At 39.7% G+C, this 26202-nt stretch overlaps 1 protein-coding gene across 1 annotated transcript in view; it reads right to left on the bottom strand.

Moving 5' to 3' along the window:
- PPARGC1B (PPARG coactivator 1 beta) overlaps positions 1 to 26202 on the bottom strand; it is a 516583-nt gene that overhangs the window by 187019 nt on the left and 303362 nt on the right. The window contains exon 2 of the mRNA XM_044067742.1: positions 312 to 488. Coding sequence (XP_043923677.1) covers positions 312 to 488 — 177 coding nt within the window. The remainder of the gene's footprint in view (positions 1 to 311; positions 489 to 26202) is intronic.

Below are 26202 nucleotides of genomic sequence, written 5' to 3'. Positions count from 1 at the left end.
GCGAGCAAATATTTTTAACTGGACAATTTTAACACATTTCAGTAATAAAACCTTGAACTCTCTAATAATGCTGCTACATTAGTTAACTTATTTATTATTTACTTATTTGACTTTTGTTGACCAGGAATGTGTGACAGAGCTTGTGCACTTTTTCAGCAGAGGCCCGGGGAGAAAAGCTCCAGAAAGTATTATATACACCATAAAATGTTTACAAACAGTACAATATGCATGAATATATGACAATATATAACTTCAGTAATAAATAAGCTAGAAAATATGAAGAATTTTTATTCATCTCCTGAAATGCGTACCTCCAGAAATTCTGACTGATCTGTGCTGTACTGACAGGAGTCACTTTCAGTATGGTCTTTGTACCACAGTGGCTCACCAAGACAACTGACGGAGTCTAGGTCACTGGAGTCAAAAGGGGGAAGGTCAATCTCAAGAAAATCAGAGTACAGCTGCTCGTCAATGCACACGTCTTTGAACTGCAATAAGAAAGAAAGAAAAAGACATGAAACTTTTTATCTTAAAAATAAAGGCTGAAATTATTTGTTAACATGCCTAAAATCAACTTTACTGGCATCTAAAGCAATACACATGCTTATTTTTGCTCTCTGTTGTCCATTATGTACCAATTATTCCATAGGAAAACAGCCTCAGCAGTAGGAACAGGGTAGTAGTGCATCCGCTATCATCTATGCGCCTGAATGAGGCAACTTATATAGTAGAGGGATATACTAATGTATTGTTTTGGTTCAAAAATTACCTCTCTAACAATGACTTCTCAGTTCATTTCAACTCATCATTCTTTCCATTAGTCTCTGAGCAGAAAGGTGTTCCCTAGGATCGATTCTCACACATCATCTCTTCTCAATCTACATTAACAAACTTTCTTTTGACTTATCCTGTCCTCTTCTCCTGAAAGTTTAGCAACTGGAGTTTTGGAACTGGCATCAATCTAAACCATTTATTCTGTTTTATGTAGCATTTGTTTATCAGAAAGTCTAACTAGTGTGACTAGCATACCCCTTTTCAGTTTACAACATATCAAAAATAGTTATACAAAGTGTGAGTAAACAAAGAGTGTAAAACAATTATAAAAAAGCAATACGGAAAGCATAATATGATAACCCAAGTGATAGTGTTTTTTTATCAGAAAAACACAATACAGTGAGGATAGTATAACTTGTATAAAATTATTTTGAAAAATGTGAAGGAAATGGAAAAGGAGAAGGTTTGTAAATAAAAGCAGTCATGAAAAGGTGAAATAGATAACATCAACATTTGTCAGTAACGGAGACCTGGTTTAAAGAGGCAAAAAGCACACCTGCTCTACCATGCTATAACTCATTCCACACCTTTCAGCCCCAAAACATGGACCAAAGCTCCAAAGGCGGTGGTTTCTCCATATTCATAAAGGATATGCACACCTCCAGACTAGTAGCCCAGCATAACGCATCTGAGATACTTCAGGTACAACTAACATTGGGTAAGACGACGATCCAGGTCATAGCCTGCTATAGGTCCCCATCCATGCCCCTAGACTCTCACTCCACATTCCTAAGCACCCTGGAATCTATCAAGGTCCAGCCCAACACTCTCATACTAGGAGACTTCAACTACCCCTCCATCAACTGGGAAAACTACTCAAGCACCAATACACTAGCCCAACACTTCCTGGAATTCATCAGTTCCAATGCCCTGGACCAGCTCATTCTGACCCTCCCTAGAGCAAGCAACATCCTTGACCTGGTTATTACTACACCAATAGTCAGTCCCTCCCCAGTCAGATCCAACCATAAACTAATCATCATGGAAATCCACATCTCGCCCACACCCCCCCGCAAAGGTAACTTCTCCAAAGCTGACTTTGGGCTCCTAAAAACAGAGGTGGCTAACTTCATGGCACTCATGCCAATGGAAAATAGCTGCATGACTGCCAAATCATACACCAATCAATAAGCCAATAAACCACACATCCTTGACCTGGTTATTACTACACCAATATTCAATCCCTCCCTGGTCAGATCCAACCATAAACTAATCATCATGGAAATCCACATCTCACCCACACCCCCCGCAAAGGTAACCACCTTGAAAAACTTCTCCAAAGCTGACTTTGGGCTCCTAGAAACAGAGGTGGCTAACTTCTCGGCACCCATGCCAATGGAAAATAGCTGCATGACTGCCGAATCATACACCAATGCACTGTACGCACACGTACATAAATGCATGGAACTAACCATACCCAACAGAACTTAGACACTCTCCTCCAAAAAAAGGAAGCCAATCTGGTGGTCCCCTGCCATTAATAAACTCTACAACAGAAGGAAGAAACTGTTGCAGGAAAAGGTGAAGTCCCAAGACTGGGAAAACTTCCTTATTAGCCACAACACAAAGTGAAGATCCCTCATCAAATCCTCCAAAGCCAGCTGTGAAGGCAGAATTGTGGCAGACACTAAAAACAATCATAAAGCCTTCTTTAGTTACATCAAGAACCTCCGTGGCAATACCCAGATTTACTCTGAGTTACTGCACAATGGTACCTCCTATACTGAGCCAACAGATATTGCCAACATACTGGCCGACAGATTCAGTGCCAACTTTACCCCGCTCACCCCCCTAAAGGATCAATAACAATACCGGAAGAATGCCAGGCACCCAGCATTACTGCAGCACAGGTTAAAGCTGCATTGTCCAAGGCCAAGAATACAGCTACCATGGGACCCGATAATATACCTGGATGTATTCTACATAAACTACAAAGCGAACTGGCACCACAGCCTCACCTCAGGCTTTGTCCCTACCGAATGGCGCACTGCTACAATCATCCCTCTCCATAAAGGGGGAGTGACTACAGACTCTGGGAATTATCGCCCTAATAGCCTGACGAGTCTGATATGTAAAGCTATGGAGTGCATCATCGTGGACCTGATTAACAAAGATATAGGAAATCTCCAAACTCTAGACCCCACACAATTTGGCTTTGTGAAAGGGAGATCATGACTGCTCAACCTGGTTGACTTCTTTTGAGTCAGTCACCAGGGCTGTGGATGAAGGTAAGGCAGTGCATACAGCCTACCTCGATCTGGTCAAGGCCTTTGATACCATTCCTCACTCAGGAGTTATTGATAAACTCACCAAATTAGGCATCAACCTCTATATCACTAGGTGGGATGCAAACTGGCTCACTGATAGAACACACAGTGTAAAAGTAGCAGACTCCAAGTCAGACTGCCAACCAGTCATGAGTGGAGTCCCACAGGGATCGGTCCTGGGTCCTCTCCTGTTCGGCATCTACTTCTCAGAAGTCCATGCCAACACAACAGGACTCTGGCTAACCAAGTTCACAGATGACTGCAAGTTGGGAGCCATTATTAACTCCCCAAGTGATGCAGACAAGTTACAGAAAGGCCTCACTGAAACCAGTGACTGGTGTCGAAACCATGGCTTTAAGCTTAAAGCCAAAAATACGTTGCCATCTCCTTTGGTAAAATCTCAGTTCCCACTAATTACCACATTGATGGGAGTCTGCTGAACACTGAAGGTGTTACAAGAGATCTGAGGATGCAGGTTGACAGCAACCTCTCCTTTGACCACCACAATGCCACTGTGGTCAGAAAGTCCTTCTATGTGGCACATCTCATTACCAAGGGTTTTGCATCCAGAAAGAAAGAGGGCATCACCTCTCTCTACTTTTCCCTCATTAGACCAATCATCAAGTATAATGCCCCATTTGGCATGTACCTCACTAGACACCTGCAACAGCAACAGCTGGACAGGCCACAGAAGTACCTCACAAAAAAGATCCTAGGCATTAAACACATGTCTTACACGGACAGACTCAAAGACTCCAGCTATTCTCTGTCTCATATCACCTACTTAGAGGTGATCTCTGCTTGACTTACAAAGCCATGTCTGACCCGTCTCTATTAGAAATGCTACATCTAAAGAAATCCCAGTCCCTCCACACCACACACTCCAGAGACCTCAACTTCATTACCGGAATCAACAGAACAGGCTGGAGGGACAGGTTCCTCTCCCAGAGACTACCCATGCTCTGGAATAGACTTCCTATACATGTCAAGCAGAGCACCTCGCTGTCCCTCTTCAAGAGAAATGTTGATGAGTGGAAGGGTAGTAGAATGCTCACAGTGAGAATCACTCCAGTGTCTCTACTTGAGATAGAGACCCTGGGAACTTAAGTCGGGCAGCACAATGCCAGGGCACTTCTATGGGCTAGGCTTGTAAAGGCTCCAGGGCCATTAGCCTAGTACAAACTTATGAACCTATGAAATAAAGGAGAGGAATTAAAAGTGATTTGATAAAACTATGAAGTTTATATAATAGATCAGATTATTTGAGAGATGGGATAGGATTAATTAGAAGTGTGATAGAAGCAGATCCAGGTATGCCAAATATGTTCTTTAAGGACAAAGTTGTAGTGTGTTAGGTTTTATGTAGTTTTTTTGTGGAAGGGAATAGAGTTCCATAGTTCAGTAACATAGGTAGAGGAAAGTGAATCACCTGTAGAGGTTTTTTTTGATTTGGTAGTGGTGAGGGAGGATTGGGTGTTAGATCATAACTGTCTAGGTAGTCAGTAGATAGTGTGTTTCGCATAGCATGGGAATTTTCAGGGTGGTTTGGTAGGGTATGACCTGTGATTAGTTGGGAATATGTAAGCTGATTTGGTAGTTCTAGCCATTTTAGCTTTTTTAGTGAGAGACTGTGATGGGAAAAGGAAGGAAGGTTAGCAGCGAAGTTTGAGATTTTATTATAACAAGAGCTTAGTTTGGACAGCAAGTTGACTTTGAGGTTGATAAGTATGGGGACGCATGCAAAAAAGATGGCAGTAGGTATGTAGTAGCAATATTTTTTTCCTGAGTTGTTAGTTAAGTAGTCTTTATTTCTGTATAGTGCACCAAGTTTCTTTTCTATCATGTAAGCTATATTTTGGTCATATTTCAGGTTGTCATCTATTAAGACAACTAGGAGTGTGATTTCTGATACTAGTTCAAGAGATGTATTACAATTAGAGGTAGTAAGGATTGTTTAAGTTCAGTGCTATTTTAGAGGTAAATCTTTGTTAGGACAGAGGAGGGGTTTAGAGTTACACAGCCAAGTTTCAGTGGTGAAGCAGGAGTTCTATGCAACTTTCTGCAGGGAGGAAATTGTGGGGGCTGAGCAGATGAGGTGGAATCATCAGCATACAGGATGATAGTAGCCTCTGTAGAGGCCGTGTGTATGGGGAGTCGGTATATACGTCAAACAGAAGTGGTCTGAGAAAAGAACGGTGAGGAGCCACCATAGTTACTGGGGAAAAAAGACAAACATGTTCGCTGCCATTAGACATCTTGTTTTGTGTCTGACAGGTAGCTGAGTAACCTGAAAACAACTGATGGACAAAGGTGTAAAGAGGAGAGATCACCAAGTAATTTTTGAAGAGAGACAGTATCAAAGGTCTTGACTAAATCTAAAAAGACAGAAGAGACAAAGTGACTTTTACTCCTTTCTGCATTGACCATAGCAGAAAAGGCCAGAAGTGCTGTTGTGGTACTGTGTTTGGGTCTGAATCCATGTTGTGTATCAGTGATAATACTGTTAGTGGTTAAGATTTTAAAAATCTTGGTACATATACATCTTTTTAATATTTTGGCCAGTGGAGAAAGAATGGCACGTGGTCAGTAGTTTGAGAAGAGGTGCCATCTTTATGTAGTGGTATAATGTAGGATGTTTTCCATATTATAGGAATTTGATTCTCTTTAATAGACCGATTGATGAGACTAGAGATGAGAGAAGCTAGTGTAATTGATGTTAATGCTAGGTATCCTGTGGAAAGCTTATCAGTAGCAATGGTTGTGGTGTAACATTTTGCAGGTAAGTTTTAAGAGAAGATATGGGAATTGGTTCAAAGGAGAAAGCTGTGTTTTACTTTCTTTGGTGGTTGAGTTGGGTGGGGGTAAGAGAAAGAGGATTAGTTTGAAGTAGATTTAGGACAGAATGGATGAAATGTGTGTTAAATCCGGTATGCATTTTCTGGTACCTTGTACTTCAATAGGCTACACTAACAGACAATACTTTTATTCTATGCTTTAAGGACCAACAGCTTGCATTGTATGTTCGGACATCAAACTAGCGCTTTTATTCCTTGTTTAATAAAACAGAACTTAATCAGAAATATATTAAACCACACTACTGAAAGTTTAAATAGACAAACAACTAATAATCATATGTCATCAAGCATCCAATCAACTTCCCAAATCAATTAAGTCTAAAAAGTGCTTTGCAAATTTAAAAACACTTTTCCAAACTCATATACTTGTTATATACATACACCTAAATAAAAATGCTTTAGTAGTTCTGTTTTATTAAACAAGGAACGAAAGCAGTAGTTTGGTGTCCGATTTCCTTCTGTTTGCACTGCCAGCTGCTGATCTTGTATTGTATGTTGCCAAATGATAACTGCTTCCTTATGGGCATTTCAGTTTAAATGATCATTCACAGCACAGTAGAGACTGAGGCTACAATGTAACCTTGAAGCCTGCTAGGCACTTTTGAATAACCACTTAATCAGTTTAAAATGCCAAATTAAACAGAGATAGTTAAAAGAAATGTACCATTCAAAGCTCTTACGTCACAAAATGAAGGAGAATTTTAGACAGTCAGGATGAAGACAGAGCAGAGTATGAAGAAGGATCATTGTGATCACTGAAAATGATGGCATTCATTCAGAGCTGTGATTGATACTGCATATATCACAGAACATGAAGTGTACTCTTCAGATGAAATCACTAGAGGAAAATTCCTATTTACCTTGAGATGCAATGACTTCTATTAGATTATATTAAGTAAAGGGGTACAGGAGGCAAAGTCTCCTTCATGAGGTTGTAGGGGCTTTACCTCTAAGGTAAAACACAAGATTGAATTCTACCGTTATCACTTGCATAGGTGACATATGACCCTAACCCTCAAAACAAGGTTCTTTATCTGAAATGCTAAAAAGACATATATACAAAATACAATATACAAACTAGGATACAAAATGGGTTACTACAATATGAAAATTGAATCTTAGAAAATTTACACATCATGGTAAGGCTTTCAGATTCAGAGTCTGCTATACTACAATGCTTTTTTTGGGGACCTTAGTCTGGAGGGGGTATCATTGGCGAAGTTGCATGCTAATGTGGCAGTCTGTGGCGGTGGCTAATGCTACTTAGCCATGTGCTCATTGCCAGAAATCTATGTGGCTCCTGATTTACTCTAGCAAGAAAAAATAATGCTGTTTTTTGACACCAATTACCCACTCACTCCTATGGGAGTTCACACAGAACAGTAAGTACGAAGGAGTCATGTGGGTGCCGCCAGTGCATGTATATTGTGTGAACACGTGTTTATACATTAGTAGGAGCAGAAATGAGGCTGAATGAGTGTGTGTGTGTGTGTGTGTGTGTGTGTGTGTGTGTGTGTGTGCATGTGTGTCTCAGACAGAGAGCCAGCTGAGTGCAGCTAAATGATTACAACCTCGGACCTGTATGCCATACCTTTAGATGTAAGCTGTGGCATGAAAAATGACTTCCTTACAACAGTGGATACATGGTGATCAAGGGACAGTTCATTGTCAACATAGGTTACCAGACTCTGAGATCTCTGAGTAAGGTATCAGCTTTCAGGGGTGTGTTGTCAGTGTCATAGTCACAAGTGAATTCATGCCTCCCCATGGATACAATTATACATTTCTTGGCATTTCATTTTAGTCCATGGTTATAACACCAGCTATTTCTTTGGGAAAGATCCTCTTGGAGGATTTTGGTGTCCTTAATTTGTTTACATTTGGCTTATCCACAGGGTATGTACCTGACACAGAATGGGTTTAACTTTGGCTTATCCACAGGGTATGTACCTGATACGTAATGGGTTTAACTTTGGTTTATCCACAGAATATATACCCGCTACAGAATGTGTTTAACTTTGACTTATCCATAGGGTATGTACCCGATACATAATGGGTTTAACTTTGGCTTATTGACAGGGTATCTACCTAATGCAGAAAGGGTTTAACTTTGGCTTATTCACAGAATATGTACTGGATACAGAATGGGTTTAACTTTGGCTTATTCACAGGGTATGTACCTGATACACAATGGGTTTAACTTTGTCTTATTCACAGAATATGTACTGGATACAGAATGGGTTTAACTTTGGCTTATTCACAGGGTATGTACCTGATACACAATGGGTTTAACTTTGGCTTATTCACAGGGTATGTACCTGATGCAGAATGGGTTTAACTTTGGCTTATTCACAGGGTATGTACCTGATACACAATGGGTTTAACTTTGGCTGTTCACAAGGTATGTACTAGATACAGAATGGGTTTAACTTTGGCTTATTCACAGGGTATGTACCTGATACAGAATTGGTTTAACTTTGGCTTATTCACAAGGTATGTACCTGATACAGAATGGGTTTAACTTTGGCTTATTCACAGGGTATGTACCTGATACAGAATGGGTTTAACTTTGGCTTATTCACAGGGTATGTACTAGATACAGAATGGGTTTAACTTTGGCTTATTCACAGGGTATGTACCTGATACAGAATGGGTTTAACTTTGGCTTATTCACAGGGTATGTACTAGATACAGAATGGGTTTAACTTTGGCTTATTCACAGGGTATGTACCTAATGCAGAATGGGTTTAACTTTGGCTTATTCACAGGGTATGTACCTGATACAGAATGGGTTTAACTTTGGCTTATTCACAGGGTATGTACTAGATACAGAATGGGTTTAACTTTGGCTTATTCACAGGGTATGTAACTAATACAGAATGGGTTTAACTTTGGCTTATTCACAGGGTATGTACCTGATACAGAATGGGTTTAACTTTGGCTTATTCACAGGGTATGTACCCGATGCAGAATGGGTTTAACTCTGGCTTATTCACAGGGTATGTACCTGATACACAATGGGTTTAACTTTGGCTGTTCACAAGGTATGTACTGGATACAGAATGGGTTTATCTTTGGCTGTTCACAAGGTATGTATCTGATACATGGAGAACAGCCAATGTGATGCCATACTGACCCCCTTATCCCTCATCCAGTCATTCCTTACACCCATTAGTCTCACAAGTTTATATCCAAGACTATGGAAAGCATGATTTCTGAGATCATAAACTAGATATATCAATCTCTAGCCTTGGACCAAAATCGGTTCAGATTTTTCAAAGGCAGGTCTTCTTAACCCTGTAATCATTGAAAAAGTCACAGAAGCTGTGGGTGATGCTCATTATGTGCATACGATCTACCTTGACCTGGCTAAGGGGTAACTGTTTGAAAGATCAGGACACAAGCTAGTTGAGTACCATAATGTTGAGAATGACTGTAAGAAAATCTGTACTTGCATGCACTAAGTCAGAGATTGCCAGCTTGCATGCACTAAGTCAGAGACTGCCAGTTCTCAGAATATTCCCTTTTCTCCATTTTTAATTTGTCCAAATCTTTTGGATTTCTAATACTATGAAGAGAATGGATCCCATTCCTAAGTCAAAGTATGACTAAAGTTCACAAAATTAGCATTGTTTCAATCTTTGTTGTCTGCCAAAAGTGCTCTTCTCAGCACCCGCAATGTCCCCAGTAATGACTCCTTCTGCATTTTGTATGGAGTTACATGCATTGGTAACTAACCTAAATATGATTGTAGATTTTTTTTTATAAGACCCGTTGCTCCTACTAATATTGGAAGTGTCTAGGTATCTTTCTTCCACATTGCTCTCGTTTCTGCCTGCAAATCTTGATATTTTATGACTCTGTGTCTCTCTGTATGCAAGACAGTGTAGTCACTGAGTGTAGCGATTTCAATGATCAATGTTACTTTTGTCCTCTTTTCATGGACCACTATATCTGGTTTGTTCGTATCTATCTTTTGAACTGTTGGTAATGGGTGATCCCATGTGATGTAGACTTCAATGCTTTGTGGTTCATGTTTCCAGTGTTTTTCAGCCACTTCAATGCCAAAAAGTGTATGGGCGGTACAGTGGTGCAGTAGTTAATGTTGTCTCCTGACAGCAAGAGGTCCTCTGGTTTGATTTGTGGCTGGGGTACCTTCTGTGTGGATTTTGCATGTTCTCCCTGCATTCGTGTAGGTTTCCTCCCCACATTCTAAAGACATGTGTTTGGAGCATTTCTCCCTGCGCCTCTGCTGAAAACAGGCTCTGTCCTAGTCAGACTTTCCCGGTCAACAAGTGTTAAATAAATACAAATGTTTACACAATCTCCACTGCAACAGTCTTGCCACATTATTGTGCCTTTCAGTATACAGTCATTCTGCCATTAGTATGTCACAACCAGCAACAAGGTTTGTGATTGCTTTCAATTCTGCTTTACAAAACCTACTTTTGTCTGTTTCTTCCGCATGTTCAATGGACTTTGTAAACCGTGTATGTAGCCCACTATCTCAGGCCACCAATATTAACCTTTCATCTTTTGGTTTGAATTTGCCTAACCTTAACCATTCCTGCATTCGATCCTAATCAACGCAAGGTTCTTCCAGAAGTTTTCTATACTTGCAACTATATTTATGCATTTTCCATATTTCTTGCCTTCTCATCTGATCTTTCACTTTATATTCTTTCTTTTATTTTTTGGCACATTCAGTTGCTGCCTGATTTTTATCTCCTTCTGGTTTGATTTCCATTCCTGCTTGACACCAATATGCTTCTGCTTGACTAAGCAGGGACGTCATCTTAGATTTATTTTCTTCATGTTTCAAAACTTTCATTACATTTAGGTCTTCTGAGGTCAGCAGATATGTGTGTGCAGTCCCACAATTGCAGGGTCTGTATTAGAACATCGAAGTTTCAGAACTTCGAATGTTCTAATATCGACCCCTAGTAACAGAAAACTGATGGGCGGCCACTGTGGTGCAGTGGTTAGCATTGTCGCCTCACAGCAAGAAGTTCTCCGGTTCGTTCCTCGGCTGGGGTGCCTTCTGTGCGGAGTCTGCATGTCTTCCCTGTGGTCGCGTGGGTTTCCTCTGGGTGCTCTGGTTTCCTCCCACATCCCAAAGACATGCTGCAGGTGGATTAGACACTCTAAATTGGCCGTAGCTGTGAGTGTGTGTGTGTGTGTGTGTGTGTGTGTGTGTGTGTGTGTGTGTGTGTGTGTGTGTGTGTGCCTTCTGTGGAAGGTTGGGCGCCGGGCTGACAACTCGACACTGTAAAACTCCACTGCCAATCATGAGCAGACAGGTGATCCACTGTGGCGACCCCTAACCGGGAAAAGCCGAAAGAAGAAGAAGTAACCGAAAACTGATAACATTGAAAATTCAGAAAAGCAAATTTTTTCCTAGGGAAAAAATTTGCTGTTCCAAAACACATACACACAGCACAATCACACCAAACAAACAGCAATCCACACACATGCACCTAAAATCTTACATCTAACCCTACACTAAACTGTACATACACCACTATCTACCCACTTACCTTAACCCAAATCCTAACTCTAAGGTCCGTCACTATTGCACACACACCTCACCCGCACCCTAACCCTAACTCACCTAACCTGCCCTAATGCTCACGTCTACACAATCGCACTCTTACCTGAACCCAACCCGTAACTTTCCACCACAGTGCTGAAAATAGAGAAGCGACAGGAACGGACAACCAAATTCTTTCCCTAGGAAAGAATTCGGTTTTCTGAAACTTCACTATTTTCAGCTTTCACTTATTAGGGGTCGATATTTGAACATTCAAAGTTCTGAAACTACGATGTTCTAATATAGACCCCAATTGCAGATCTATACATGTAATCAATTTCAAGGGGGCTCATCCTTCCTTCGGAATAGGAAATATATAATCTTGGTATGCAGTGATTTGTATAAATCATTTGGTGAGTATGAAGCATCCTTCTTGTTTTCCTGTCTGATCTATCCAACACATTCTGGGGCCAGTGATTCACTCCAAAACTATAAGTTAGGACAGGAAGAGCAAATAGGTTTATAGCCTGAATTTTGTTCCAACTCTGTTTTCAGGATTAATTTAAGTCTCCTAAAATATTCCTTAAGTTTTATTCACATCTGTCGCGTTTTACTATTGATCCTTCATCAATTTCCAAATATTTATACACTCCCTCTTTCTCAAGTTCTTTTTATATCACATTCTTGTCCCAAACTAATGTATTCTTGACTCTGTAGTTTTCCTGCTTTAAAGGATGCTTTTGCACATGTATCAAGATTAAATGACATTCTTATATTATCTAAAAATGTTTTGACTACTTTCAGTTCCTCATCTGATGAGCTATACAGTTTTAAATCATCGACAAAGAGAAGATGAGAGATCTTTACACTTTGTTGTTTTCTAGTACCTAAATTATAGTCATGTCCTAATCTGTTAAGTAGACAACTTAAATGGTTAAGGGTAAAACAGAACAGCAGTGGTGACAGGATGTTAAAAAGACATCTTAAAAGACAGTGGAGTGTTTCAGCGGTAGCGTTGTTGTCTCACAGCAAGAAGTTCTTTGGTTTGATTCTTGGCTGGGGTTTCTGTGCAGAGTCTGCATGTCTTCCTTATGTTCATATGGGTTTCCTCCCATGTTACAAAGACATGCATCTAGAGCATTTCCCCCTGGGACTCTGCTGAAAATTGGCTTTGTTCCAAGTCAGACTTTCCGGGTTAACAAATGTTAAATAAAATAAATGTTCAGAGACTGCCATTTGTCAGAATATTCCCTTTTCTCCAAATTATGGCAATCTTGGTGATAGCATATATATGGTTGGGAGTGGTGGCAGCTTCCCTCTTGCAAAAAGGAAGTTCAATTTTATTTATTTATTTTACATTTTATATTCACTTTTTTCCTGTATTTTCATTTTTTGGCATGTTAAGACTCAGCATTTGGAGTTTCAGCATTTCAATAGGGAACCAGCTAAGGCCTTTGGTACAATTTCTACACAGGTGTTATTGATAAGGTGTTATTGATAAGCTTTCAAACCTTAACATATAATCCTAAGTTGTCCATTGGATAGCTTGATGGTTAACTGATAGACCTCATGTAGTGAAAGTTGCTAAACATTTCTCTAAATGTATAAATGCAACTAGTGGAAACCCACAGGACTCTGTATAAAGCCATCTCTCTTTGGCTTGTAGTTATTAAAAGTCTGCTGGCAACTTCAAACAGGATGCCATTGTTTGTTCACACACTAATAACTATCCCATCCACGGCTAGACTGCACCTTTGTATGAGGACAATAGTCTTCATTTAAATGCTAATAAATGGAAAGCATTTATATTTGGGGGAAAAAACATCTCTGCATATCATTTAAACAACACACTTTTCCAAAATAGGCTCTGGAAATCTATATCACTGTCATTTGACTACCATATTTTCAGAAGAGTTTGAAAAGTCATCTGTCTGGCCCCACTAACCTCTAAAGACATCTTCACTAGATCCCTCATATTATTCATCTTCCATTAGGCCAGTCATTGAAAATAATGCCCCCTTTGGCATTAATCTGTCCAAGCATTTGCAGTGTATTTCACAGAATTGCATTCCACTGATAAATTAGTGAAAAACAGACTGAAAATCACTAAAACTCCAAGAAATCTATAGACAATCACTGCCGGTGCAGTTTGTGTTTAAGCATCAGCATTGATTCAGAGCGTGTTTTTTTTTTTTTGTTTGTTTCTATATTTTAACTGGTTGATGGACTTGGGGGGGGGGTACATTTCTCATATATCAAGTTTTTCTATAGATTGTAACTATTTTTCTGTGAATTATGTTTTCAATGAAATGTGTTTTAAATGAATTTTTGTTCAGCGATTTGTGATTCAACAAAACAAAATTCAGTGTGTAAACAAATATTATCATCCAGGCATTTTACTCAGGTTGAGAGACCTTGCAACTCTGGTAGCATAGAGGGATAAGACCCTGACTATGACCCAAGTGATCCAGGATGAATTAGCAGCTTGGGCATCTGATGGAATGAACATTATTATCCTGGGTATGTGCTTCAATGGATGTCTCCTGTGATGATCCCTGTCGGAGGGTGGGGATGTCACACTAGGAGGCATAGGCTAAAAAGGAGAACAGGAGTGGAGACAAGACTGAGCTGCCATGAAGGTCGGGGGGGGGGGGCAAATGCACCACACTGTATTCCTGCCCCGCTGGCTGTACTATATAAAGCAAGGGGTGAGAGGGGGATAGGTTAGGTCATAAAGCAGAACGTGTATCCTTTGTCTATACAAGGATTAACCGGTTATAAGCAGGCTATACAGAAATAAGACTTTGCTACCATGGCTATATGAAGCTATACAGCATCTAGATGCCTTCCCATGTGATCCTTACTTCATTTCACAAAACAAAACTCATGCTCTTCTATCCAACTAGAGCTGTAGACCCCCACCCACCATTCAATATATTATCAATACAATTACTTCTCCAGGTCCCAAACAAAATTACTTGGAGTGGTCATTGATCATAATATGAAATTCAGCATACACATATCACAGACAATAAAAAAAAGTTCAGAAAAAAAATAGGAATCCTGTACAGATATCGGCACTTTCTAAACAAATCTTCAAAGGTCACTATAGCAAGAACCCATCTTATCTCTACGCTATTATACACCTCACAAATTCTCACAAATATTAAGAAATCTGACCTAGCAAAACTCGAAACTTGCTATAATAAAATCGCAAATTTTACTACATTATCAAATTTCAGATCCCATCGTTTGGCATTAAAACAACTATCTTGGCTGAAACTACTAAATCTACTTACTTATAATCAACTTACCTTCGCCCATCGAATACTAAATCTGCCAGAAAAAAACACCAGTACTTCAAAATCTACTAATACACTACCACAATAACAGGTTATTACATTCCACTAATAAATCCTTCTTAAATATATCCAAACCTAACAATTCAGCTGAAGTTTCAGTTTACTCAAACTGCATAGTCAAAGCTTGGAATTCCCTGCTGTTAAATATCAGAATAGCTACTAACACTTCCAACTTTAAAAAAAGCTTCTCAAATCGCACCTATCTGAACATGGACCTGCTCTTGCACAAACTCTGGTTAGGAAACAGATGTCTTAAGGCAGCTAAAAAACACAACCAGTTGTTTTTGCATTTGAATAGTGTACACTAATAAGTATATGTATACATAACTTGACTGTTTTTTTTTTTTTTTACTGCAGTCACAGTACAGCTAGTCTTGTTATTCCTACCTAGACTATATGATTGTATCAGTGAAATGTATAACATGTAGTTTTCATTTTGTACTTGTATCTGAGACTGAATCAATATTTGTAGCTGTATGTTGTCTATGTGTCATACTGTTATTTATAAGTCTGGAGCTTTTCTCCCTGGGCCTCCACTGAAAAAGGACATTTTGTCAAGGTGGGCTTTCCTGGTAAACAAACGTAAAATAAATAAAAAATAAAAATGTATTCATTGATTCTGCAAGTGCAACAATTAGAGATACAAGAAGGGTGAGTATCATGTATTACTCCTTTCTGCTGGTCTTGCCTGGTCCTTTGATACTTTTTTTCAGTGGCAGTGGTAATTACGTTTTGACTAGAAAATCATATCACAACAATAAGTTTATCTATTTCAAGGGATCTGGGATGCACGTAACAAGAGACAACCTCCCTGATTTTCTCTGGCAAATATCATGGAGGTATCAGCTTCTGCATAGAAAAAGGCTTTTGGTGTAATATTTAATCTAACAACAGGATGGAATATTATCAGGGTAGACTCCCTTTCACAATCCATTGCAACATCAGGATACTGACAAGAAATAAAAATTAAAATCCACACCCTTCTCTACAGACTGCCACTTTGGATAGCATGCAAACTCTGAAGCAGATGACCTTATGTAAATTGCATGTATCAGGGTCAAAAGACATTGGTTTGGGACTCCATTATGTGAATATGTTAGTGGCAATACAATGATCAGATTTAATGCCAACTGTAAAATCGTAGCAGTAAGCAGAAGTCAGAAACATTAGAGCTGCACAACACTGCAATTATATGAAAGCACAAAACAAGTCAATGAAAATATTATAACAGCAGCAGAGTTCTGAACTGTATTCATACGTGTGTGTGTGTGTGTGTGTGTGTGTGTGTGTGTGTGCGCATGTGTGTGTGCGTGTGTGTCTGTATGTGTGTGTGCATATGTGTGTATGTGTGTGTGTGTGTGTGTGTGTGTGTGTGTGTGTGTGTGTGTGTGTGTGCGTGCACGTGTGTGCTCGTGTGTGTGTGTTTGTGTGCATGTGTGTGTATGTGCGTGTGTGTGCACATGTGTGCACATGTGCGTGTGTGTGCACATGTGTGCGCATGTGCGTGCGTGTGTGTGTGTGTGTGTGTGTGTGTGTGTGTGTGTGTGTGTGTGTGTGTGTGTGTGTGTCTGTTTTCATGCTCTTGTTTGAAAACGCACGTTTCCAATGTTAATAAGAATTCTAAGGGAACAGATAGCATATATACACCAGAGACACCACTTCTTCAGAATATCGTGTAAAGAAACAACACTGTTTTACAAAGAAATTGTGTAAATATGTAACAGTTACTCTAAGTTAAACAGAAACCTGCTTCTGAATAACCTAAGAAATTTTTTAGAGCTTGAAGGGGTGATGGCATGCAGAAACTATTTTTTGTTGATTTACACCTTTTGATAACATTCCACTATGGAGTTTATTAATGAATGATTTTACTTTTATCTCTGTGTGGGTGGCTCCAAATAGGCATAATTAGATTGTCCAGGACCTTAAGAAATCATTTTATTTAAATGATTCTGTAATTAACAAAAGCATGTCTGACTTTATTACTTAACAGATGTGCAGTAATTATTCTGCTGGTGATAGGCTGGCTTTTACAGTTCTGTTTCTTTAGCTCCATTCTTTTCATGGATCTCATACCTCTCAACCTCTCAGAGCAAGAAATCGGGACAATAGAGACAGATTTTAAATATTGCTCCTATAAACTTACAAAGTTATTAGAATGACAGGTTTTGCATTATTATGTATTTTTGAAGGATATAAACTCTGAAACTCAAATGTCTGTCATTATTTTATATTACTTAGTGGCATCAGTCCTCAATGATTTGCCAGAAAACCATACATTTTATCAGGAACAGATCAAAAATACGAGGCAAAAATCTGGACATATTGCAAAAATCAGGACAGTTGAGAGTTATTAATCTTCATGCTACTTTCGTGAAAAATGTCAAACATGAAAACATACAATGGCTCATTTCTGAGTTCATAGATACTGTGTGGCATAGAAATTTGAAGGAATGTTATAATCTCACAGGCAGACAATAGATGTACACTCTGTAAGTCAAAATGTTCAGAAGTACTTAAAGAATGTTGTAAAGGTACTTCCACTACATGGCAGATGTTATAGGTCAACGGAGCCTCAGGCACGAACTAAGCTAGTGTTTTATTTCAGTACAAATGTGGAACAAGCAACATATGCTTAAAGCATGCTCAAAACATGCCAGCTGAAGGACAGAACATTTACTGTGAACTTTGAAATATTTGCTTGATATAAGAAGACAATGTTTGGCTGACACTGGCTGCGGAAACTCAAAATATTTGTTTGGCCTTGCCTTGAAAGCAAGGGAAAAAAATTACAGGTTGTTGCCTAATTCTTCTACCAGAAGCCACAAGACATAGCACATGACAAGGGACTACTGCAACTTTTGTGAATTTACAACAGGCAAAGTAGCCATGGCTTAAAGGAAAACATGCACACCTGAGGTCTGAGATGGGAGAAAGGCAAGAGCAAATGAAAAATATATTCCTAATCATACACCTTTCAGGTATTAAAGCTTGAAGCACAACTCATGGTTTGGACCAGGACTTAGAGAAACCAGACAACCAAAATGTCTGTCCCACATCACGCTGCAGCCCACATCACACTCCAGATTTATAGCTATGCTTTCCCATAATTGCAATGACAGAGCAGACAGAGGGCGATATTCTGCATTCTCCCCAGAGAGGAATATAGACTGACTGTCTTCTGATACAATCACCCAGGCCAATCCAACCAAAACAAGATTCATTTACTTCACAAAGGTCACAAGCAGTATAGACAACATCAACCATTTAAGATACTGGATCACACAGTACCACTCACACAAAGCTAAACTGTTATGCAGTTTTTCTTTCCAACAAGGTAAGAAATAAGTCAAGGTTAATGACATGCTGCTTTCTGATACAATACAAAACAAATAATTTGGTAGTACTTAAACTAGCAGTCATTTGAGTCAACAAATACAAGAAACTGTGGAAAAGAGCCTAGACATACAAAATAAATCCTCAAAAAGGTAACACAAGCTCATACTTTGTTTCTCTACAGACTCCTGAAGCAGAACTGGATGACTATCATTTACTACAGAAGAATTAATCAGAATCTGTATGCATGGCATCTTAAAATATTGCAAAAACATGAAAGGCGATGTCAGTAATATGTGCTCTACCACGTGAAACATCATTGTCAGTAATTAACATTCACGCAGCTCATAAAATAGTGCTAAATTTCTGTTGAATGTATTTTGTTGAAATAAATATGCAATTAAAACGTACTTAACACTACTGGCATACATCTAATACTCACTTTTCTAATTAGCATGCATTTGTCAGCAATTATTCATGCCACAGTCTCATTGTGACTAAAACAGTAGACATGGAAAAGTATATAAATTGATTAACATCTTAACTAACTTTATCAATCAAAGTACTAATAACAAAATCAAGCTAGGTGAAAGATAACTTCCTAAAGAATATGGAAACAGCAATCAGTTTTGGTGAGAGCTCGAGCTCTTTATTTAATCAGCAAAAGACTAGACATGAAGTATTTCTTTGTTAACTAGTCAACAGGTAGGACAAGACTTCTGGGGGAGGGGGGCATTGAAATGCAATACTACCCACAGTGAGGTTTTTAAAAAGTGATCAGAATGCTGGGTGGGGACATTTGGAAAGGGGAACAGGCAATGAGATGGCTATTGGGTTGGGGCAATTAGACGGCATTAAGTGGATCGATATGAATGATCTGGATACACAAACAAAGATACACACCACACAGATATATATATATTATATATACTTAATGCCGTCTAATTGCCCCAACCCACAATAGCCATCTCATTGCCTATACACACATATACATATATATATATATATATATATATATATATATATATATATATATAAACACACACACATGATATATTGACAGATATAGATGTGATTACTTCAACAAATTACACTATGTATGTTGATATTAGAATCTTCAAGTGAATCAGAAAAAGTCTCTTAAATCCATTGTTAAAAATTACTGTGATGGTACAGACAGAGTATTTATTTACTGCCTTTCCATTCCTGATAAGGCCAGTGGAACAGAGCCCTTTTCCTGTGAAGTCAGAGAGTGGAAAACTCTAACATACCAGTAAGAAAAAAACAAAAAAAAAAGAAAGACTGACATTATGCAATGTACTAATGAACATAAAGAGCACAATATATGAATTACATGCATAGCTATGAAGTGCCAGCAGAGGGAGACATTATATATGTAATCAGCCTGACTGACATACTAAAGGCTCTCACTTGAGCAGAATTATATGATGCATTGCTCACAAAAGTAATGGTCATTAGAATCCAAGCAATGTCTCTTGAAACAAAATTACCATAACTTATTCATGTACCTCCACATTTTCCCAAACACATTACTGAGGATTTCCTGTGTAGCCCAGCAACACAAAAGGTGAGCTACTTATTTTGGTGAACCTTCACTTTGGTGAGTCATGCATAACTCTCAATTGTCCATGTCCAGATTTTAGCCTCATATTCTTGGCCTTTTTCTCATAAAAGTGTGGTTTACTGGCAAATCAGTGGCAAATCACAGAGGACTGAAATCAGAAAATAATAGCAGACATTTAAGTTTCAGACTTCATGTCATTCAGAAAATTCATGCTAATGCAAAACCTGTAAGAGCAATATTTAAAAGGTGTCCCTGTTTTTGGCCTCTGCTCCCCCCCAGTATCTCTGGCTTTGTGCAGATTTCTTGCTCTAGGAGGTTGAGAGGTATGCGAGTGTCTTGTTAGTATCTACTCCCGCTCCGTAATAGCTCTGTGGTCTAGGCTATGATATATAGCTAACAAATGCACAGACAAGATATCAGGAAAGTTGAGCATTCTTGAATAAATCCCTTGTTTCATCTCCTGGTAAATTTACAGCATCTGCAATTATGTCTGATTACTTCGATAAGTATCAACTCATTTCATTAATGTGGTACCAAACTAGGAGCCATTCAAACAATATGCATGCAGCAAGAAAAGCCGGGATGTGACTAAATTAGCTTTAAGGGTTGATAACTAATATTCACTTCATTTCCTTCAGATGGACTTTGCTGGGAATTACTGTGATGCATCTTTTCTCAGCATGATTGTTTTCATGTTCACTGTGGGTCAAATAACAAGTATATCCTATTTGTGCTGAATCAAGGCAGACATCAACAAGAGTTAAATAATGTAGAGGACATCTCAACAGCAAATCATCAGTCTGCCAGGCACAGAAGTTAAGAACCTTACAAAAAGATTGCTTCTCAATAAGAAAACTTATAATAATCCAAAAAGCACTTTTTGTTGCATTAATAAATTCTGACACTTGTTCCTAGAAAATCTTTTTTTTTTTTCAAGAGCATCATCACAAAAGTTATTCCTTTCACTTCTGTATGGGCAACATGCCTCCCTTTATAAGCAGACTTGGAATTTTCCAAATCAAACTTATACCAATCAGGCTGACCAGAGAGAGCCCTTACTAAAATCAAAGTTTTGGTCCTTAGCCCCTGATAAACTTCTCCCTCATTTCCTTAGAATGGTGGCTTCTGCCATCTTGTCCTACAACAGCCACAAGAAAATGCAGTATCTTTAAGAATTTGTCATCCTGTGTAAGTCTATTCTAATAATTCCATAATCATAAAGGTCAACTTCAAAACCATTAGCCTATCTGATACATTCTGGAAATGTGTGCACTTTCAGTACCTAAAATCTGTAATTAAAAATAACATCTTATCTCCATCAGCAATGTTTCCAGCCAGGAGACAGCACCATTATGATGCTTTTATCTCTATACTTGGAGTTCAGTCAAGGCACAATTTTAGTTGCCCTCTTCCTGTGTCAGTCCAGGGCCTTTGATGCCACTGATAACATCTCATAATGGACAGACAAAGATCTACTAAAAACATTCTGACTTTTTTCTTATACACACACACACACACACACACACACATATATATATATATATATATATATATATATATATATATATATATATATATCACTACGAAATACTGGACGCCCACAATCCCGATGCTTAAAACACTGAGACCGGATGACCAAAACCCCGCATTACCGAAAGACCAGAAGCACGAAATGCAAAATCCTGATGTTAAGGGATTTTGCGTTAGTGCTTCTGGTGTTGCGGTTCAGGTAAGTATGTGTGTGCAAGTGTGTTTGTGAGGGGTGTACTGTGTGTAAGTGTGTGTTGTGACTGTGGTGTGTGTGTGTGTGTGTGTGAGGGACTGTAATGTGTGGGTGTGAGTTTGCCTTGTGTGTCTGTTTGTGCGATCTCGGGAGTTAGAATAATAAAGTAGGGGTTGTGGGGGGCACAGCCCCCCACATGGGGGATGCAGGGGGGGCTTGCCCCCTGCCTATGTCTAGTGTAGGATGCATTGTTTGGTTGTGGGGGGAAGGTGTGTGCATCTCCTCAGTTTTACACTGTCTATAGTGTACCGATGTAGAACAATAGTTACAGATTTTATTGTAAGTTTGACCAGCTACTGCTCACATATTGTGAATTGGATTTTAGCTAACAATGACTTTATTATACTAGTATTCAATCTATGGATCATACAAATCCTCTGTACTGTTCAGCATTTTTTATAGCCATAGATTGCAACTAGGCTAATGACCTGGGGGGCCTTTCTAAGCCAAGCCAAGCAGGACATTGAGGGCCAGACATTTATAAGCTATCTCTGTCCATGAGGAACATGGGTGCTGGGTCTGGTGTAAATTTCCTATTCCCCATCCACTGATCTAGGTCGCACTTAAATTGGGTATTAACTGCAAAAAACCCAGCCAAGCTAAATTTTTCACTGTGTGATACAGTAATCCTCATGAAATGGAGGTCCATGGGAAATCTGCAAATAACCACTTGAGGACATTAAGAGTTTCAGTGACAGGGCTTCTGAAAATCCTTTTACCTTTTAATTCTTCATGGTCACATTCGGGGTAATAAACTGTAAGTGGAGTGCAACTGTACTCTTTAGCCCATACCTCTTAAGCTCTCCTCCCCCTTTACTTCTGGATAACCTTCTTACCTTCCTAACCTCGCTCTCAAATGTAGATTGTATATGTAACTAAACAGTAAAATCTAGCTATTATGCTATATGCCTGTCTTTTTCTCCTGAACAAAACTGTAATTGTTTATTTTTTTTCTTTTTTTGAATGCCACCTGTTGTTTGTAATGCAAACTGTCTTTGAAACTATTCGTGTAAGTAAACTTTGTGTTGTGCAGCTTTTCTCCCCGGGCCTCCACTGAAAATGGGCCCCCCCAAGCCCCATGGACCTCCCCGGTCATCAAACTGGAATAAATAAATAAAGGCAAAAATGAAATTGAGGTCCCAAGTTGGTGTTGGTGCTCTCTGGGGTGGTCTTATGTTTTTAGCCCCTGTGAGGTACTGCTTTAGCAAAGGATGAGAGAATAAAGGAGGATCCGTGTTGTAATGTGCAGAAATGGCAGAGGCGTGAATCTTAATTGACGAAAAGGATAGGCCTATGTCCAGCATCTCAGTTAAGTATTGTAAAATCTGAGGAATGTTTGGAACAAGAGGGTCAAGGCTGTGAGCCTGGTTCCAGGCGCAGAATCTCTTCCATTTTTCTGAGTGAGCTTTCCTGGTGCTAGGCCTCCTGGCCTCCAAAATGACATCCATAACAGCTTTAGAGAGAGGTGTTGCCTGTTTGACTAAAGTATCTGCCATGCAGCCAGGTTTAGGGTTTTGAGCTGACCGTGCAGGATCTGATTGTTTTGTTGAGTCAGAAGGTGCGGAATTTGTGGCAAAATCCATGGTGGGCCCTGAGCCAAGTTCCTTAAGATAGGGTACCAGTGCTGGCATGGCCAGTCTGGAGCAATCAGGATCATCTGTGTTTTTTCTTGTCTGGCTTTTAGGAGTACCTTTGAAAGGAGAGGCAGTGGTGGGAAGGCATAGACTTTTAGATTTTTCCAGCTGAACAGAAGAGCATCCACTTTCCATGCTTGTTTGTGATAAGTCCTTGTGCAGAATTTTTGTAGTTGGCAATTCAGAGGGGAGGCAAAAAGATATATGTCTGGGCATCCCCATTTTTGTGTTATCATGCTGAAGATTTGTGTGTTCAATTTCCATTCGTGAGGGTCCATGATATTTCTGCTTAGGTCGTCTGCCAGAGTATTTTTCTTTCCTGGCAGGAATTCTGGTTGCAGGTGAACTTGGTACATTAGAGCTGTGTTCCACAAGGTCATGGCTTGCCTGCATAGGGGATAAGAGTGAGTGCCCCCTTGTTTGTTTATGTACCACATTACTGTGGTGTTGTCTGTCTTTAGTAATAGTTGTCCTGGGTGTAGAAGGTCCTTGAAAGCTGTTAGGGCATTTTGAACAGCCAACATCTCTTTTTGATTGATGTGAAGATGCATCTGGTCTGTGGTCCACTTGCCCTGAATGCATGTTCCTGCCATGTGTGCTCCCCAGGCGTAATCCGAAGCATCTGTTGTTAGAGTTTGCCTGGCTGTGGCTTGGGTAAAAGGCTGACCCTTGTTTAGGTGACATGCCTGTGCCCACCATCGAAACTCCTGTTGTAGGCAGGGAATTATTGGAATTACTGCATCTAGACTGTGAGAATGTTGAGTCCAAACACTTTTTAGGTACCATTGTAATTTCCTCATATGCAGTCTGGCATATAGTATTAGTAGTATGCAGAATGCCATGAATTCCAGGGCCTGCAGAATTTTTCTTGCAGGGAGATGGGACGTTTTTGCCAGTAGTTGAAAATATTGAATTAGTTGCACTTGTTTGTCTGGCGTGAGGTAAGCCATCTGGGCCATTGTATTTAAGCTGGCACCCAGGAATGTAATCTGTTGTGAGGGCACTAGTTTTGACTTCTTTTCGTTTACTGTGTACCTAGAGAAATTAGCAACCTTTTCACAAACGCCAGATGTTGTAGAAGAATGTTCTTTGTCTCTGCTTGAATGAGGCAGTCGTCCAGGTATGGATATATTTGAATTCCTTTTTGTCTGCAAAATGCAATTATTGGTGCCAGGCACTTTGTGAAGACCCTTGGCGCAGTAGATAAGCCAAAGGGCTGTGCAGAGAATTGGTAGTGCATTGTACCAGCTTTGAATCAGAGGTATCTTCTCCAATTTTGTCTGATAGGGACATACAGGTATGCCTCTTTGAGGTCCAGAGTAACAAGCCAAGCCTTCTTGCCCAGCATGGGTAGAAGCTGCTGTAATGTCAACATTTTGAATTTCGGAATATCCAGATAAGTATTCAGAATTGAAAGGTCCAGTATAGGCCTCCAGGCTTTGTCCTTTCTGGGGACCAGGAAGAGTCTTGAGTAAAATCCTTGTCCTTGTTCCTGTTGCGGTACTTTTTGTATAGCTCTCATGTCCATGAGGGCTGAAATTTGTTTTTGTGCCTCTGCCCATTGATTTTGTGGCAGGTCTGGCATTCCTTTTAGCTTTGGTAAAGTATGGAAGTGGAATCTGTAACCTTGAGACACAATATTCAGGACCCATTTGTCTTGGGTGATTGTTTGCCAGTTTTGAGAAAAAAGTGCTAGTTTTCCCCCTAAGGGGGCTTCCAGAAGGGACGTGTTTGGCGTACGCAAGGAGGGAAAGTCATTGTGACTGTTTCCTGTGAGGTTGAGAATTGTCCTCACCTCCTTTTGGGGTTGAGGTGCCACACTGTCGTTGTCTGTTTGAGCCTTGGGGTTGAGATCTGCCTCTTGGGCGTCTGTATCTGCCTCTCTGTGGCCTGTCTGACAGTGGAAAGGACCAATTTTTTGTTGGCCAATTTCTGCTAAGCCGAGGTGGCTGTACCTGTAAGAAATCCTTGACTGTTTACATAGATTTAGCTTTATCCTCCATTTTCTTTAACACCTCTTCTGCCTTAACACCAAACAAGGTATCATGTTGTAAAAGAGCATCCAATAACTTTGCCTTAACATGTTCAGGTAAACTCTGTTCTTTTAACCAAGCATGTCTTCGAATAACAGAACCTGTAACTGCGGCTCTACAACAGGCCTCTAAAGAATCAAAACCACATTGCAGAGTATGTTTTTCCACCTGTTCAACTGCATGCAATAAATCCTGCATTTCTTTACAATCAGGAGCTTCTGAGCTAGCAAGCATTTTCTGTTTTAACTGAGCCATTAAATATTGTTGGTACTTAAGCATGTGAAACTGGCAATTTAAAGCTCTTACTGCTAAAGTTGCAGACGTGTATACTTTCTTCCTCCATCTATCCAAAGCTCTGGAATCTCTTTCAGAGGGTACTGGATTTTTTGCAATGGAAGCCTTAACCCCTTTTGAACCCTAGGAAATAGTTTCTGGATCAGCAAAAGGGTTTTTGTATAGAAACTTGTGAGAGTCAGGGACTCTATAATACCTATCTGGCTTGGCTGGAGCAGGGGGCAAAGAGTCAGGAGATAAGCTGGATTCAGAGAACACATCATCCACAATGTCTAGTACAGGCGGAATAGCCAGAGGCCTGAGCTGAGGCAATAAGAGGAAATCCCTGAGCCTTTTCTTGGATTCTGAGTATTCCTGACTTTCCCAATGGAAATGTTCCCTCATGGTATGTAAAGTTTCCCCAAAAGAGTAATCCTCAGGAGGAGAGGCTGAATGGATAGATTCCTCAGCATCAGAGTCCTCATAGGGGGGTAAAGAGTATCTCTGGTCTGAAGAGGAATCAGAGGAAATGGAAACCTGATCAGAGGAGTCATAGTCTGTATCCTGCCTAGGCCTTTTCTCAGGAGAGGGATGGGAACCCTTGATTAGAGTAATGAGGTCTTCGGCCATTTTAAGCATCTGTTTCTTAGGCATAGAGGACTGTCCAGGAAAATGCTGTACTTGTTTCTTTGTCTTTAATGGTACCTTTG

The sequence above is a fragment of the Protopterus annectens genome, chromosome 3.part1 (assembly GCF_019279795.1).
Source record: "Protopterus annectens isolate FY-2018-M chromosome 3.part1, PAN1.0, whole genome shotgun sequence".
Classification (NCBI taxonomy): Eukaryota; Metazoa; Chordata; order Ceratodontiformes; family Protopteridae; genus Protopterus; species Protopterus annectens.
The sequence above is the reverse complement of the archived record's forward strand: the minus strand, read 5'-3'. Positions and strand labels throughout refer to the sequence as shown.